The 13843-nt window shown below is 46.9% G+C and overlaps 1 protein-coding gene across 2 annotated transcripts in view; it reads right to left on the bottom strand.

Moving 5' to 3' along the window:
• Positions 1 to 13843, bottom strand: part of MIB1 (MIB E3 ubiquitin protein ligase 1) — a 196266-nt gene that overhangs the window by 19960 nt on the left and 162463 nt on the right. For both annotated transcript variants that reach the window (XM_077270343.1, XM_077270342.1), the window contains exons 15-19: positions 12595 to 12756; positions 12188 to 12369; positions 11419 to 11611; positions 10634 to 10712; positions 10043 to 10156 (exon numbers count right to left, since the gene is read on the bottom strand). In XM_077270343.1, coding sequence (XP_077126458.1) covers positions 10043 to 10156; positions 10634 to 10712; positions 11419 to 11611; positions 12188 to 12369; positions 12595 to 12756 — 730 coding nt within the window. The remainder of the gene's footprint in view (positions 1 to 10042; positions 10157 to 10633; positions 10713 to 11418; positions 11612 to 12187; positions 12370 to 12594; positions 12757 to 13843) is intronic.

The following is a 13843-nucleotide window of genomic DNA, read 5'->3' as shown; positions in this document are numbered from 1 at the left end:
TGGCCTCTTGGAATCCCCCTTTTCAGTCGGGCAGGTTGGTTGCAATCCCAATGGAGCAGAGCATTTGTCGCCGTAGGTTTCCTATAGGTACATGTTTTTAAAACCCCACTTTCTGATGTTTTAATCATAACATCCAAAAAGGGTAAAGCTCAAACGAATTGGATTACGATTAATCTCTCTACGAACGCACAAAATTCATCCGGGGTACCTCTCCAGATCACAAAAATATCATCCAGATATCGGGCCCACATCTCCACTTTTTCACAATTCTGGGGGCCTCTTTCCCCAAAGATCATTGTTTCCTCCCACCAGCCCAGGAGCAAATTTGCATAAGTGGGGGCACAGGGGCTCCCTATTGCAGTGCCCCTGAGATCATGGAAGTACTTATGATCAAAGGTGAAAAGGTTTTTTGTGAGGCAAAAATTTAGTGCTTTCAATACAAAATCACTGTGTTCACGACATTGAACACCTCGCATAGGCAAAAAATATTCCACCGCTTCTAGGCCTTTTGAGTGTGGAATTGAAGAATATAAAGCTTCAACATCAATACTAGCCAGAATACAGTCTGAATCGATAGTTAAACCCTCCAATTTCAACAAGAGGTCAGCTGTATCTTTACTATACGATTGTAGCGCATATACAAAGGGTCGTAATATCTGATCAATATAAATCCCAAGATTTTGACAAAGGCTACCTACACCAGACAAAATAGGCCTCCCCCTTAGGGGGTTTGTACCCTTGTGTATTTTCGGTAGGCCATAAAAGGTAGCCATTACTGGATTTTGTGGTAATATAAAATCAAACTCATTTTTATCAATTACCTTTGTTCTTAGTCCATTTTCCAACAGAATTTTAAGCTGATCATGGAAGATTTTCATAGGGTTATCGCGTTATACTGCATAAGCATCTCCATCTTTTAGGATATCTTGACACATCAAGGCATAGTTATCAGCATCCATGACCACCACATTGCCCCCTTTATCAGAGGGTTTTATTACAATGTGGTGGTCCTGTTCAAGATCCCTGATGGCCATTATGTCCTCCTTACTAGAGTTATACTCAAAGAGAGCATTCCTCTTATCCAGATCTTTCAGATCCCTTGAAACCATATTTACAAAGACATAAATTGAGGAGTCATCCCCCTGATTCGGTGGCATTTTAGTACACTTTTTTTTGCAATTTGTAAAGGGACCCAAACCAGTGGAAGTCGCACCCGGATCACCATCACTATCCAATAGTCTAACGTCAGGTAGCAAGTCCACTGGGATGTCCAATATTTCACTAGTCCTTTTGTCCTGTTTTAAGAAAAATTTCCGCCACCTTAATTTTCTAGCAAATAGATGTATATCTTTTATGGTTTTAAAGATATTAGGATCTGATGAGGGAACAAAAGACAGGCCTCTAAAAGGATTAATAAATGGGACTATGTGTTTACAAATCTATGAAGTCTGTGGGACAGGTGTCCTGACTAATATTGATGACATATATATATTTAAGAAGGGTGGTGGCGAATAAGGGTGCCACTGCCTTTTTACTCCCCTGACTGAAGGGAGACGCTGCCCAAATGCTCCTGATATGGAATAAGGAAATTTTTGTGTACTCATCGTAAAATCCTTTTCTCCGAGCCAATCATTGGGGTACACAGGACCATGGGTGTTATGCTGCTGCCACTAGGAGGACACTAAGTAAACACAGAAAGAATAGCTCCTCCCCTGCAGTATACACCCTCCTGCTGGCTCTCAGTGAACCAGTAAGCAGTAGGAGCTTAATATTTAACAAGGATGAACTATGTCAAAAACCAAGCTAACTCAACAAAAACCAAAGCCAATAGGCTAACAGGGTGGGTGCTGTGTCCCCCAATGATTGGCTCGGAGAAAAGGATTTTAGTACACAAAAATCTCCTTTTCTCCTACGCCTCATTGGGGGACACAGGACCATGGGACGTCCTAAAGCAGTCCCTGGGTGGGAAACAACTGCAATTGCTACTTGCACCCACAAGTTACAGATGCGGCACAGCCGCCTGCAGAATTCGTCTGCCGATGGTCGCATCTGCCGAGGCTTGAGAGTGAATGTGGTAATGTTTTGTAAAGGTATGCAAGCTGGACCAAGTCGCAGCCTTACAAACTTGTGCTGCCAAAGCTTGGTGCTGGATGGCTCAAGACACACCCACTGACCGAGTGGAGTGAGCCTTAATCCCTGCTGGGACAGGAAGACCTCTGACTCGGTAGGACTCTTGAATAGCCGAACTGATCCATTTGGCTATTGTCGCCTTGGAAGTGGGAAACCCTCTCCTTGGTCCTTCCGGGAGCACGAATAGGGCATTTGACCTGCGGAAAGACGCTGTCCGCGAGATGTATCTCCTAAGAGCTCTCACTAAATCCAGTGTGTGAAGGGCCTTCTCGATGAGATGGACTGGTGCCAGACAGAGTGAGGGTAAGACAATCTCCTCATTGAGATGAAAAGAGGATACAACTTTCGGTAGAAAAGAGGGGGATGTCCTCAAAACCACCTTATCCTAATGAAAGTTCAGGAACGGAACTTGAGAGGACAGAGCCGCCAGCTCGGAGACTCGTCTTATAGAGGTGACCGCAACTAGAAAAGCAACTTTCCATGAAAGAAGAGACAGGGAAACCTCCTGTAGAGGTTCGAAAGGAGCCTGTTGCAAGACTCCGAGGACCAGATTAACCCCTTCACACCCCGGAGCTTTTTCTGTTTTTTCGTTTTCGTTTTTCGCTCCCCTCCTTCCCAGAGCCATAACTTTTTTATTTTTCCGTCAATATGGCCATGTAAGGGCTTATTTTTTGCGAGACGAGATGTACTTTTGAACGACATCATTGGTTTTACCATGCCGTGTAACAGAAAACGGGAAAAAAATTCCAAGTGTGATGAAATTGCAAATAAAGTGCAATATCACACTTGTTTTTTGTTTGGCTTTTTTGCTACGTTCACCAAATGCTAAAACTGACCTGCCATTATGATTCTCCAGGGCATTACGAGTTCATAGACACCTAACATGTCTAGGTTATTTAATATCTAAGTGGTGAAAAAAATTCCAAAGATTGCTAAAAAAAAAAAAATTGTGTGATTTTCCGATACCCGTAGCGTCTCCAATTTTTGTGATCTGGGGTCAGGTGAGGGCTTATTTTTTGCGTGCCGAGCTGACGTTTTTAATTATAAAATTTTGGTGCAGATACGTTCTTTTGATCGCCCGTTATTGCATTTTAATGCAATGTTGCGGCAATCAAAAAAAACGTAATTTTGGCGGTTTGATTTTTTTTTCCGCTACGCCATTTAGCGATCAGGTTAATCCTTTGTTTTTATTGATAGATCGGGCGATTCTGAACGCGGCGATACCAAATATGTGTATGTTTGATTTTTTTTTATGGTTTTATTTTGATTGGGGCGAAAGGGGGGTGATTTGAACTTTTATATATTTTTTATTTTTTTTATATTTTTAAACACTTTTTTTAATTTTGGCATGCTTCAATAGCCTCCATAGGAGGCTAGAAGCATGCCCAATCGATCAGCTCTGCTACATAGAGGTGAAATACAGATCACCTCTATGTAGCAGAAAGGCAGGTGTACTTTGAACGCCGACCACAGGGTGGCGCTCAAAGCAATCGGCCATCAACAACCATAGAGGTCTCAAGGAAACCTCTGGTTGTTATGGCAATGCACCGCTGACCCCCGATCATGTGACGGGGGTCAGCGGTGCGAGCACTTCCGGCCGCGCTGCCGGGAGCGCTAGTTAAATGCCGCTGTCAGCGTTTGACGGCGGCATTTAACTAGTTAATGGGCACGAGCGGATCGCGATTCCGCTCGCGGTCATTGCGCGCACATGTCAGCTGTACAAAACAGCTGACATGTCGTGGCTTTGAGGTGGGCTCACCGCCGGAGCCCACCTCAAAGCGGGGGTTCTGCCAGCTGACGTACTATTCCGTCAGCTGGCAGAAAGGGGTTAAGATCCCATGGTTCCAAGGGCATCCTATAGGGGGGCACCCAATGGGAGACCCCCTGAATAAACGTCTTGACCTGTAATCTTTTGGCAATTTTGCGTTGGAAGAGAACAGACAGGGCTGAGATCTACCCCTTGGGAGAACTAAAGGGCGAGACCCAAGTTCAAACCAGTTTGTAAGAACTTGAGAATGGAGGGGATGGAAAAATGTAGAGGAGAACGTCCTCGGTCGCTACACCATGAAAAGAAAGTCTTCCAAGTGCGATGATAGATACGCATAGACGTAGGCTTTCTAGCACTTATCATGGTAGCTATGACTTCTGGAGAGAAACCTGCCTGGGTTAGGGACCCAGGACTCAACGGCCATGCCATCAAACACAGGGCCTCTGAGCTCTGGTGGTAAAAGGGGCCTTGAGATAGCAGATCTCCTCGAATCGGTAATCGCCAGGGAACGTCGGCAACTAGTTGATCTAGTTCCGCGTACCACGCCCGGCGCGGCCAATCTGCCGCAGTCAGGACTACCGGTACCCTCTCCGCTCTGATTTTCTTGATGACTCAGCAGGAGAGGAAGCGGGGGAAATATGTACAGAAGCCGAAAATGATACCACGGGAGTACAAGAGCGTCTGCCCCGATGGCTGCCGGATCGTGGGACCGAGCCATGAAGTCGGGAACCTTGGAATTCAGCCGTGAGGCCATCAGATCCACGTCCGGGGTTCCCTAACGACAGCAGATCTGGTGGAAGATCTCCGGATGGAGAGACCACTCCCCGGAGTCGAGGCATTGCCGACTGAGGAAGTCTGCCTCCCAAATGTCCACTCCCGGGATGTGAACAGCAGAAATCATTGAGCGGTTTTCCTCGGCCCATCGGAGAATGTGGCCTACCTTTGTCATGGCCGCCCTGCTGCGGGTTCCCCCTTGGCGGTTGATGTATGCCACTGCAGTGGCGTTGTCGGACTGAATCCTGATTGGGTGACCTGCTAGGAAGGGATGGAACTGGAGAAGTGCCAGCCTGATCGCCCGGATATCCAAGATGTTGATTGGAAGGCGTGATTCCTGGGGGGACCAGCGGCCCTGAGCAGTGTGATGAAGGAACACCGCTCCCCAGCCTAGAAGACTGGAGTCTGTCGTCACAACCAGCCAGTGTACTGGAAGAAAAGACTTACCTTGATTCAGGGAGGATTTCAATGTCCACCACCTGAGAGACTGTCTGACTCGCTGGGGAAGGAGGAACCGACGGTCTAGGGAGAACAGGTTCCTGTCCCAAACAGCCAGGAGGGCATACTGTAGAGGACGGAGGTGTAGTTGGGCATATGGATCCGCCTCCATAGCTGCTACCATCCTGCAGAGGACTCTCATACTGAAGCGCAGAGAGTGAGAGCAAGGCTGAGAGAGCTTCTCGCTGTAAGACTGAGATCTTTTCCGGGGGAAGAAGAACCAACCCCCGGGACGAGTCGAGTATCATTCCTAGAAAGGAAATTCGCTGAGCCAGCACTGGGGAAGATTTTTTTAAGTTTATCCTCCAACCCAGACGAGAAAGGGTCTCTATTGTGACGGCCACGGCTTCCTTGCAGGAGCGGAAAGAGGGGCCTTTGATGAGGATATCGTCTAAATATGGAAGCGCCACCACTCCTCGGGTGTGGAGTATGGCCACGGCAGCTGCCATGACCTTGGTGAATACCCTGGGAGCAGTGGCGAGGCCGAAGGGCAGAGCAACGAATTGGAAGTGATCTTCCTGAACTGCAAAGCGAAGAAACCTTTGGTGAGAAGGTAAAATAGGAATGTGGAGGTATGCGTCCTGGATGTCTATAGACGCCAGGAACTCGCCTTTTTCCATGGAGGCGATGACAGAACGAAGCGATTCCATCCGGAACCGTCGTACCCTGACGAACTTGTTCAGCAGTTTGAGGTCTAGTATGGGCCGTACTGTACCGTCCTTCTTTGGAACAATGAAGAGGTTTGAATAAAAACCTTGAAACCTTTCGCTTTGAGGGACCGGAATAATAACTCCATCTTTTCTCAGATAGCTTATAGCTTTGAAGAACTCTGATGCTTTTGCCCTGGGAGGAGAAGACAGGAAAAAACGGTTTGGAGGACGAGATAAGAGATCTATCTTGTATCCGGAGGACACTAGATCGCGGACCCACTCGTCGTGAACGACCGAGAGCCACGCGGTTCTGAAGGAAAGCAGGCGGCCATCTACTTTGAGGGTGTCCCCCGGATACCGCAGGGAGTCATTGTGTGGAAGGTCTGCCCGTTCTGGCGCCTCTGGATCCCGGCTGCCTTGGCCTGCCTCTCCACGAAGGCGAAGGCTTAAAAGAGGCCTGTGAACCTCTGTCTCCACGTTGTGCCCGGCCAGAACCGGGAGATGTGGAAGTAGAGGACCAGTTTGAGTTGTAACGAAAAAAATCGGGACCGAGCCTGTGGTTGCAGGTTCCGAAAGGGCCGAGAGGGTCTTTGTTGTGGAAGAAATTTACTCTTCCCTCCAGTGGCGTCAGAAATTAACTGATCGAGCTTTTTGCCAAAAAGGCGACCGCTCTGATATGGGAGAGAAGTCAATGACTTTTTGGAAGTAGAATCCGCACACCAGTCCCTGAGCCATAAGGACCTCCGGATGGTGATGGCATTTGCTGCTGCTTGAGAAGCGCAGTCAGCGACATCCAGGGACGTGGTCACTACAAAATCTCCAGCTCTGGCTGAGTAGCGAGGTCTGCTATCTCGGGGGGGAAGATTGGTATCCAGTACTGCTGAAGACAAGACCTCAGCCCAGTGGGTCATAGCCTTAGCCACCCATGTAGCGGCAAAAGATGGAAAGAGTGCGGCTGCTGAGGCTTCAAAGCCTGAACGCGCCATATTGTCGATCTGACGATCGGTTGGATTTTTAATAGAGGCGCCCTCCGAGGTGGATAAAACAGATGTCGTAGCCAGGCGCGATACCGGAGGATCTACTGGGGGAGATTGTGACCAATCTTTTCTTAGATCCTGGGCAAAGGGATATTTGGACTCCATGGGCTTCTGCCCTGTGAATCTTTTATCTGGACGGATCCTGTGAGATTCAACAATTTGCTTAAAGGGCCACTGTCACCCCCCCCCAGCCGTTATAAACTAAAAGAGCCACCTTGTGCAGCAGTAATGCTGCAGTCTAACAAGGTGGCTCTTTTAGTTTTTGATTCATTTATTACCTCAATAAAGCGTTTTAAAAATTGGCCACAAATACCAGATATTGTACCTGGAGGCGGTCCGAATCGTCCTCTATGAATCTCCCAACTGCCGCCACTCTTCTCTTCTGCGGCGCTGGTCGCCGCCCCCTGAGCGGTTGCTTCTTAAATCCGGCGCCTGCGCTGTGCGTGCCTGCCTGGGGCCTGCGCAGTCTTCATTGTCAGTCACAGCTCAGACGCAGGGTGCCTGACTGCGCAGGTGCGGGCAGTGCGGCCACCCTGTTCCTGAATCCCCGCCCCGCACTGTGTTATTCATTATGTACAGTGCGGGGCTGGGGTTCCTGGGCATGCGCACTGCGCTTGTCAGACGCTCCCCCGGTCCCCCGCCTTCCAGCGTTGTTCTTTGTGGCTGTACAAAACGTCGGCAATGAAACCTGTATATTCCGGCAATGCTGGAAGGCGGGGGACCGGGGGAGCGTCTGACAAGCGCAGTGCGCATGCCCAGGAACTCCAGCCCCGCACTGTGCATAATGAATAACACAGTGCGGGCCCCAGGCAGGCACGCACAGCGCAGGCGCCGGATTTAAGAAACAACAGCGCTCAGGGGGCAGCGACCATCGCCCCTGAAGAGAAGAGTGACGGCAGTTGGGAGATTCATAGAGGACGATTCGGACCGCCTCCAGGTACAATATCTGGTATTTGTGGCCAATTTTTAAAACGCTTTATTGAGGTAATAAATGAATCAAAAACTAAAAGAGCCACCTTGTAAAACTGCAGCATTACTGCTGCACAAGGTGGCTCTTTTAGTTTATAACGGCTGGGGGGGGGGGGTGACAGTGGCCCTTTAAACTCGGGATGAGTGGCGAACACTCTGTGAGCTCGTTTGGTCCTCTTAAAGGACACGGCATGATCCGTTTTAAATAAGGTCGAGAGTCTCCTGATCGTGATGAAATTCCTGATCTAGGGATGTATCAGAATCGTCCTCTGAAACAGGTTCTCTACTAGCCCCAATGGAAGGGGAGCGAGAAATGGAGCTCTCATTACCCGAAAACCGGTGATGGTCTGGGGATATGGCATGAGTCCTTTTCCTGGAAGAGTGAGAACTCCTTGGCAAGGTACGACCCCTGGAGTACGAGGGGTTCTGACCATCGGAAGCGTCGTCCTTATTAGTGCCCTGGTTAGAGGAAGGGTCTCGGAACTAGTCTAACGCTTTTGCCAGGGATGCCATAGACTGGGAAAGGGAGGTAGCCCACTCAGGGGGACTAGGCTCACTGGGTTCAGTATCAGCAACAGGAGGTTCCTGCGCAGTCACCGGTTCACAAGCTGTGCACAAGGCAGTATTGTGACCCCTGGGTAATGATACCTTACAAGAGGTACATGCATCGAAAAATACAGTGTGGGTTTTCCCAGACTTTTTGTGAGGCTTTGGTTGAGACATAGTAAAGCCTGGAGGAAAGCGCTTACTAGCAGGGGAAGGGTTAAAGGGCCACTGTCACCCCCCTCCAGCCGTTATAAACTAAAAGAGCCACCTTGTGCAGCAGTAATGCTGCATTCTAACAAGGTGGCTCTTTTAGTTTTAGGTTCAAGTATACCCCAAATAAAGCGTTTTTATACTTAGCCACAATTCCTGTCTCTAGCCAGGTAGGCGGGTCCTCACTCCCCAGCTTGACCAGCTCCTCTGCCGTCACTCCAATCTTCCTGCGCTTTCGGCGCCGCCCCCTCAGCGCTGTTATCGTTTCAAAACCGGCGCCTGCGCTGTGTACTGGTGTCCTGCGCAGACGCAGTAAGCTCTGGCCGTCTGACATCCCAGCCAGGCTTGCACACTGCGCCTGCATTGCGGCCACCCACCTTTGGAATCCCAGCCCCGCACTATGTGTTATGCATTATGCACAGTGCGGGGCTGGGATTCCAAAGGTGGGTGGTCGCAATGCCCGCGCAGGCGCAGTGTGCAAGCCTGGCTGGGATGTCAGACGGCCAGAGCTTACTGCGTCTGCGCAGGACACCAGTGCACAGCGCAGGCGCCGGTTTTGAAACGATAACAGCGCTGAGGGGGCGGCAGCAAAAGCGCAGGAAGATTGGAGTGACGGCAGAGGAGCTGGTCAAGCTGGGGAGTGAGGACCCGCCTACCTGGCTAGAGACAGGAATTGTGGCTAAGAATAAAAACGCTTTATTTGGGGTATACTTGAACCTAAAACTAAAAAAGAGCCACCTTGTTAGAATGCAGCATTACTGCTGCACAAGATGGCTCTTTTAGTTTATAACGGCTGGAGGGGGTGACAGTGGCCCTTTAAGCTATGTGTCTGCAGCTTACCCAGGTCCTGTGTCTTGAGTCCCCAGGGCAGGTCCGCAGTGTAGGCAGAGAAAAACGCTAGTCCTGAGGGCTGTGATAGGAAACGCTGGAGCAGTGCTGCAGCATCAGGGCTGTGGGTGTCCCAAGATGGCCGCCGAGACCAGGAAGTGGGAGCTCATCACAGGGAACGAAAAGCGCCAGAAAAAGTGGGTGGGGCTAATTGCCGGTGGGCGTGGCCAAAACTCCGGCCTGTATTGAGGGAATTTTTTTTCTCCTTCTTTATTCTGCGGTTGCGGCCTGCAGCAGATAGGGGTTTGAGAGATCTATTTGGAGATGTGTGATGGGAAAATAGTCACATTGTTTTTATAGAGGTAATGACCTCTTTTTAGATGAGTAACTAGTAAAAGTTATGTTTTAAAACCACATTTTGTGCTAATATTTATGTATGGGGGGACTTCACTCCTTTCTGAACTTGAAACTTTGTCTAATTTCACAAAGGGTTAACTACCTGCAGCATCTACGTTTTTCAATCTGCATTGGCACAACAGCGCCGTTTGGTCAGCATTTATCAAGGTTTGATACTGATCAATTTTTCAATTTTAAAAAGTCATGTTATTTTTGCATTTTTCTATCCTTCTTACCAATGTCATCTGTGACGTCTTCTGCACCCTTCCCACTACAACATACAACAAAAGGCACTCTTCGTTCCACCAGAGCACGACACTGCACACACTTCTTCATAAGGCTCGCACAGTCTGGAAAGAAACATCATGTAGTGATCTCAGACAAGGCAAAAGAACAAGCACTGAAAACACCACTGAGGGGCTGGGGGGTGACCGGACGTATCTTTACTAGAGAAACAAAATGCAGAATGCTCATGACTGGACAGGAGTTTCCCGGTCACTGGGAAAAGGCTTTATGTTATGCGGTGGGCAGGGTTTTAGTGAGACATTGCCAAGGTCACAGAGAACTTGAACAGTGTGAACACATGTCGGCAACCTAAAATTGGATATGCAAGTACATCCACCGCTGGTATAAACATTAGCTTAATACACAGCCATCTTTCAGGAAGGCTGGTATTTATTACACCATGAAGCCAACTATGTAATGGGACATTTAATGGCTACCAAAATGCATAGGTGATCACATAGGAAGTGTAAGGACGCCGCCATCAAGCAATCATGTGTGTAATTACACATTACTAGGTAATGCTGCAGGGTCATAGCACTTACTTTCACAGGCACACATATGTCCACATGGCTGGAACAGCACAGCTGCTTTCTTGTCTGAGCACACAACACATTCTTCTATCTGCACAATAGAAACAAACCACAGATTATACCCGGCATAGCATATCCTTAGGATAGATCATCAATATCAGATTGGTGAAGGTGTAACACCTGGTACCCCCAAGAAATCAGCTGTCCCTATAGAGGCCACGGCCAGGTACTAATGAATACCATGCTGCATGTTACTCATAAGTGTGCTACTATGGCCTGCAGCGTCTACACACTTGTCCCTCATGGAGCACATCTGGGATGTTACTAGTTGACAATTAAAAAGAGAGCTGCCAGCAGAGAATCTTGATGAATTCTGTGCCCAAGTGCATTTAGAGTGGCAGAACATTCCTCAGACAACCATTGTTTTTTTAATTGATGGCAGCCAAGACGTGTAATTGCATGTGGCACTCATATGGAATGAATCAAAATGTTTAGAAAAGCTTGTGTCCATTTTTCCATCATTTGCTTATCATTAACATGTTTAGCGATGCTGTGGTTTTCATAATTCCAAGAACTTTCATTCTTGGTGTGGCAATTTCAATCTTGAGGAGTGTAAATAGATCAGTAGGAATAAAGACAGACTACAAATAGATTTTCATATCTTGTTGATGACAGAGAGGAAGCATCTGAGGTCACCAATCCAATGACACCAGGCATTATATGGTTTATATTATATGGGGATCTTGCATTATAAAGTAAATTAAAGACATTTATAATTGCTTTTGTTTTCTATTTACCTTCGTTCTAGACTGCACTTGCTCTTTACAAATCAGACATTTCTTTACACGTGGAGAACATAATGAACAGGTTGCCACATGGCCGCACGGACCGAATAGTGTATCTCTCTTCAAATCTGAGCACACCATGCATTCTTCTAGAGTCTCAGAGTCATTATTTATCATAGATGGACTGTGAGATCCCACTTGACCACTAGACAAGAGTAAAATATAGGTTAGGAAATAAAAGGTTTCTGAGCAAAAATGCCATTTCCGTACAAGTTAATTAGATCTATCACAGCAAGGTGAAATATAGCACGCCAGTCACCATCTGAAAATGCAGAGAAGACAGTGATGGCAGTCATTTGGAATAGTAGAGCTGCTTCTGGGGGAACACAATAATTGAAGTATTTATCTGTTCGCTTCTGCCTGACCGGACAGTAATGCCACAATGTTTCAATGGTGATGTCATTTCAAAAGCATCAAAGTCATCGCAAACATGTCATCATGACTGTATATATGGCTGTATGGTATAACCAAAATGGGTAACAATCAAAAACTTGTGAGAGAGCTTTAACACCAGACATTATATGGTTTATATTATATGGGGATCTTGCATTATAAAGTAAATTAAAGAAACCCTAAACGAACAGTACAACTCCCTGACACACACCACAGTATGGATGTGAACTCACATGAATATGTTCAGTTTCTATGGGCATTGCAGTTTTTTTTAATCCTCAATGCTATTCGTGGCATTATGAAGTTACCCAAACAAATTGAATTGTACCTTGATTTCTCCTTGTGGCACTTAGCCAGGGCCTTGCACAGGCTGGGGTCAGGACACAGATCCAGAGGTGACTGGCCTTTTTTATTGCGAATGGTGAGATCAGCTCCATTAGCAGCAAGGAAACAGGCTATGGATGCCGCACTCTTCTTCTCTCCACCTTGCGTTCCAAGTCCCATGATAAGCTGAAAGATTGTAAACCTCCTTCATATTAGGTCTTTACAGGCCAAGAAATAATTAGTGCATACAGCATTTTTTCAACAAAGGCCCTGTTGCTATTCCACAACTACTAGTTGTTCACAGATAATCAGATCATTGCAGCAATACATTAGATAATATGCATTATCATACATCCATGATAACAAGAACACTGAATATAACTGAAACCTTCGCTTCCCAGAGACACTCACCGTGTTCTTCGATGGTTCCCATGTAGTGTCCACCTTGCCTACATCCTGCATATCTTGCAGCTGGCGCAGCTGAGACAAAGTGTGGTGCCTGAGGGCTTCATGTAGAGGGGTGTCACCGTCTTTGTCTTGTATATCCAGTTTCGCCTCTGCACGGACTAACAACTTAAAAAGAGAAATGAAGGAGCAATTTGAAGAACACATCTACTCTAACTACATTGATTTTTGACAATGAGGGAAGTTGGGTCTCAAGATCAATACAATGCAGACATTTTAAAATACGTCAAGCCAATTGTAATGAGGGTAAATAATCTGATATCTGTACATATATAGCCGTCTATGTAGCGTAAAGAGGCATTTATACTGCAAGATAATTGTGAAAGAGTGTAGTTAAAACCGCTCATGGAGACAGTGCCTCGAACAATGACAGGCCATTACAGATCGTTCAGTGTGCATCGTTTGCTTTGGTCTGTATGTGTAAATAGGCATTCAAAATTACTATTGCCCAGTAAAAGTTTACGTATCTTGCAGCCAGCCGTACAAAAAAAATATAAGTCAATATATTATATACACGTACGTGTGTGTGTGTGTGTGTGTGTGTGTGTGTGTGTGTGTGTGTGTGTGTGTGTGTGTGTGTGTGTGTGTGTGTGTCAGATACCTTCATTAATAAAATGGTACATAAAGCGTTAAATAAAAGACACACACAAAATTTGGCTAGTTTAGAGGGGAACCCCAGAAAAATAATTGACATGGGGTTCCCCTATCAAATCGAACCAGCAAAGACTAGGCAGACAGCTGCGGGCTGATATTACTAGCCTGGGAGGGGGCCATGGATATTGGCACCCCCAGGCTGAAATAATCAGCTCTCAGCTGCCCCAGAAATGGCACACCTTATAGATGTGCCAAATCCGGCACTTAGCCTCGCTCTTCCCTTCCCACTTGCCTGTAGGGGTGGCAAGTGGGGTAGTATTTGAGGGGTTGATGTCTCCTTTGTATTGTCCGGTGACATCAAACCCACGGCTTAGTAATGGAGAAGCGTCAATAAGACAAATATCCATTACTAATCCTATAGTTGTATGGTAAATAAAGACACAGCCAGAATAAAGTCCTTTAATTGAAATAATCACACAGACTCCTCTATTGAATCTTAATTTACCATACTTACTGCATCGCCTAATCCCCGAACCCCTCAATCTCCTGCAACAAAAATAAAATAATAAACCAACATAAATACTCCCTGTCTGACGTAGTT

Source organism: Ranitomeya variabilis, chromosome 6 (genome assembly GCF_051348905.1).
Source record: "Ranitomeya variabilis isolate aRanVar5 chromosome 6, aRanVar5.hap1, whole genome shotgun sequence".
NCBI lineage: Eukaryota > Metazoa > Chordata > Amphibia > Anura > Dendrobatidae > Ranitomeya > Ranitomeya variabilis.
Note: the sequence above shows the minus strand (reverse complement) of the source record. Positions and strands in the feature narration are given on the sequence as shown.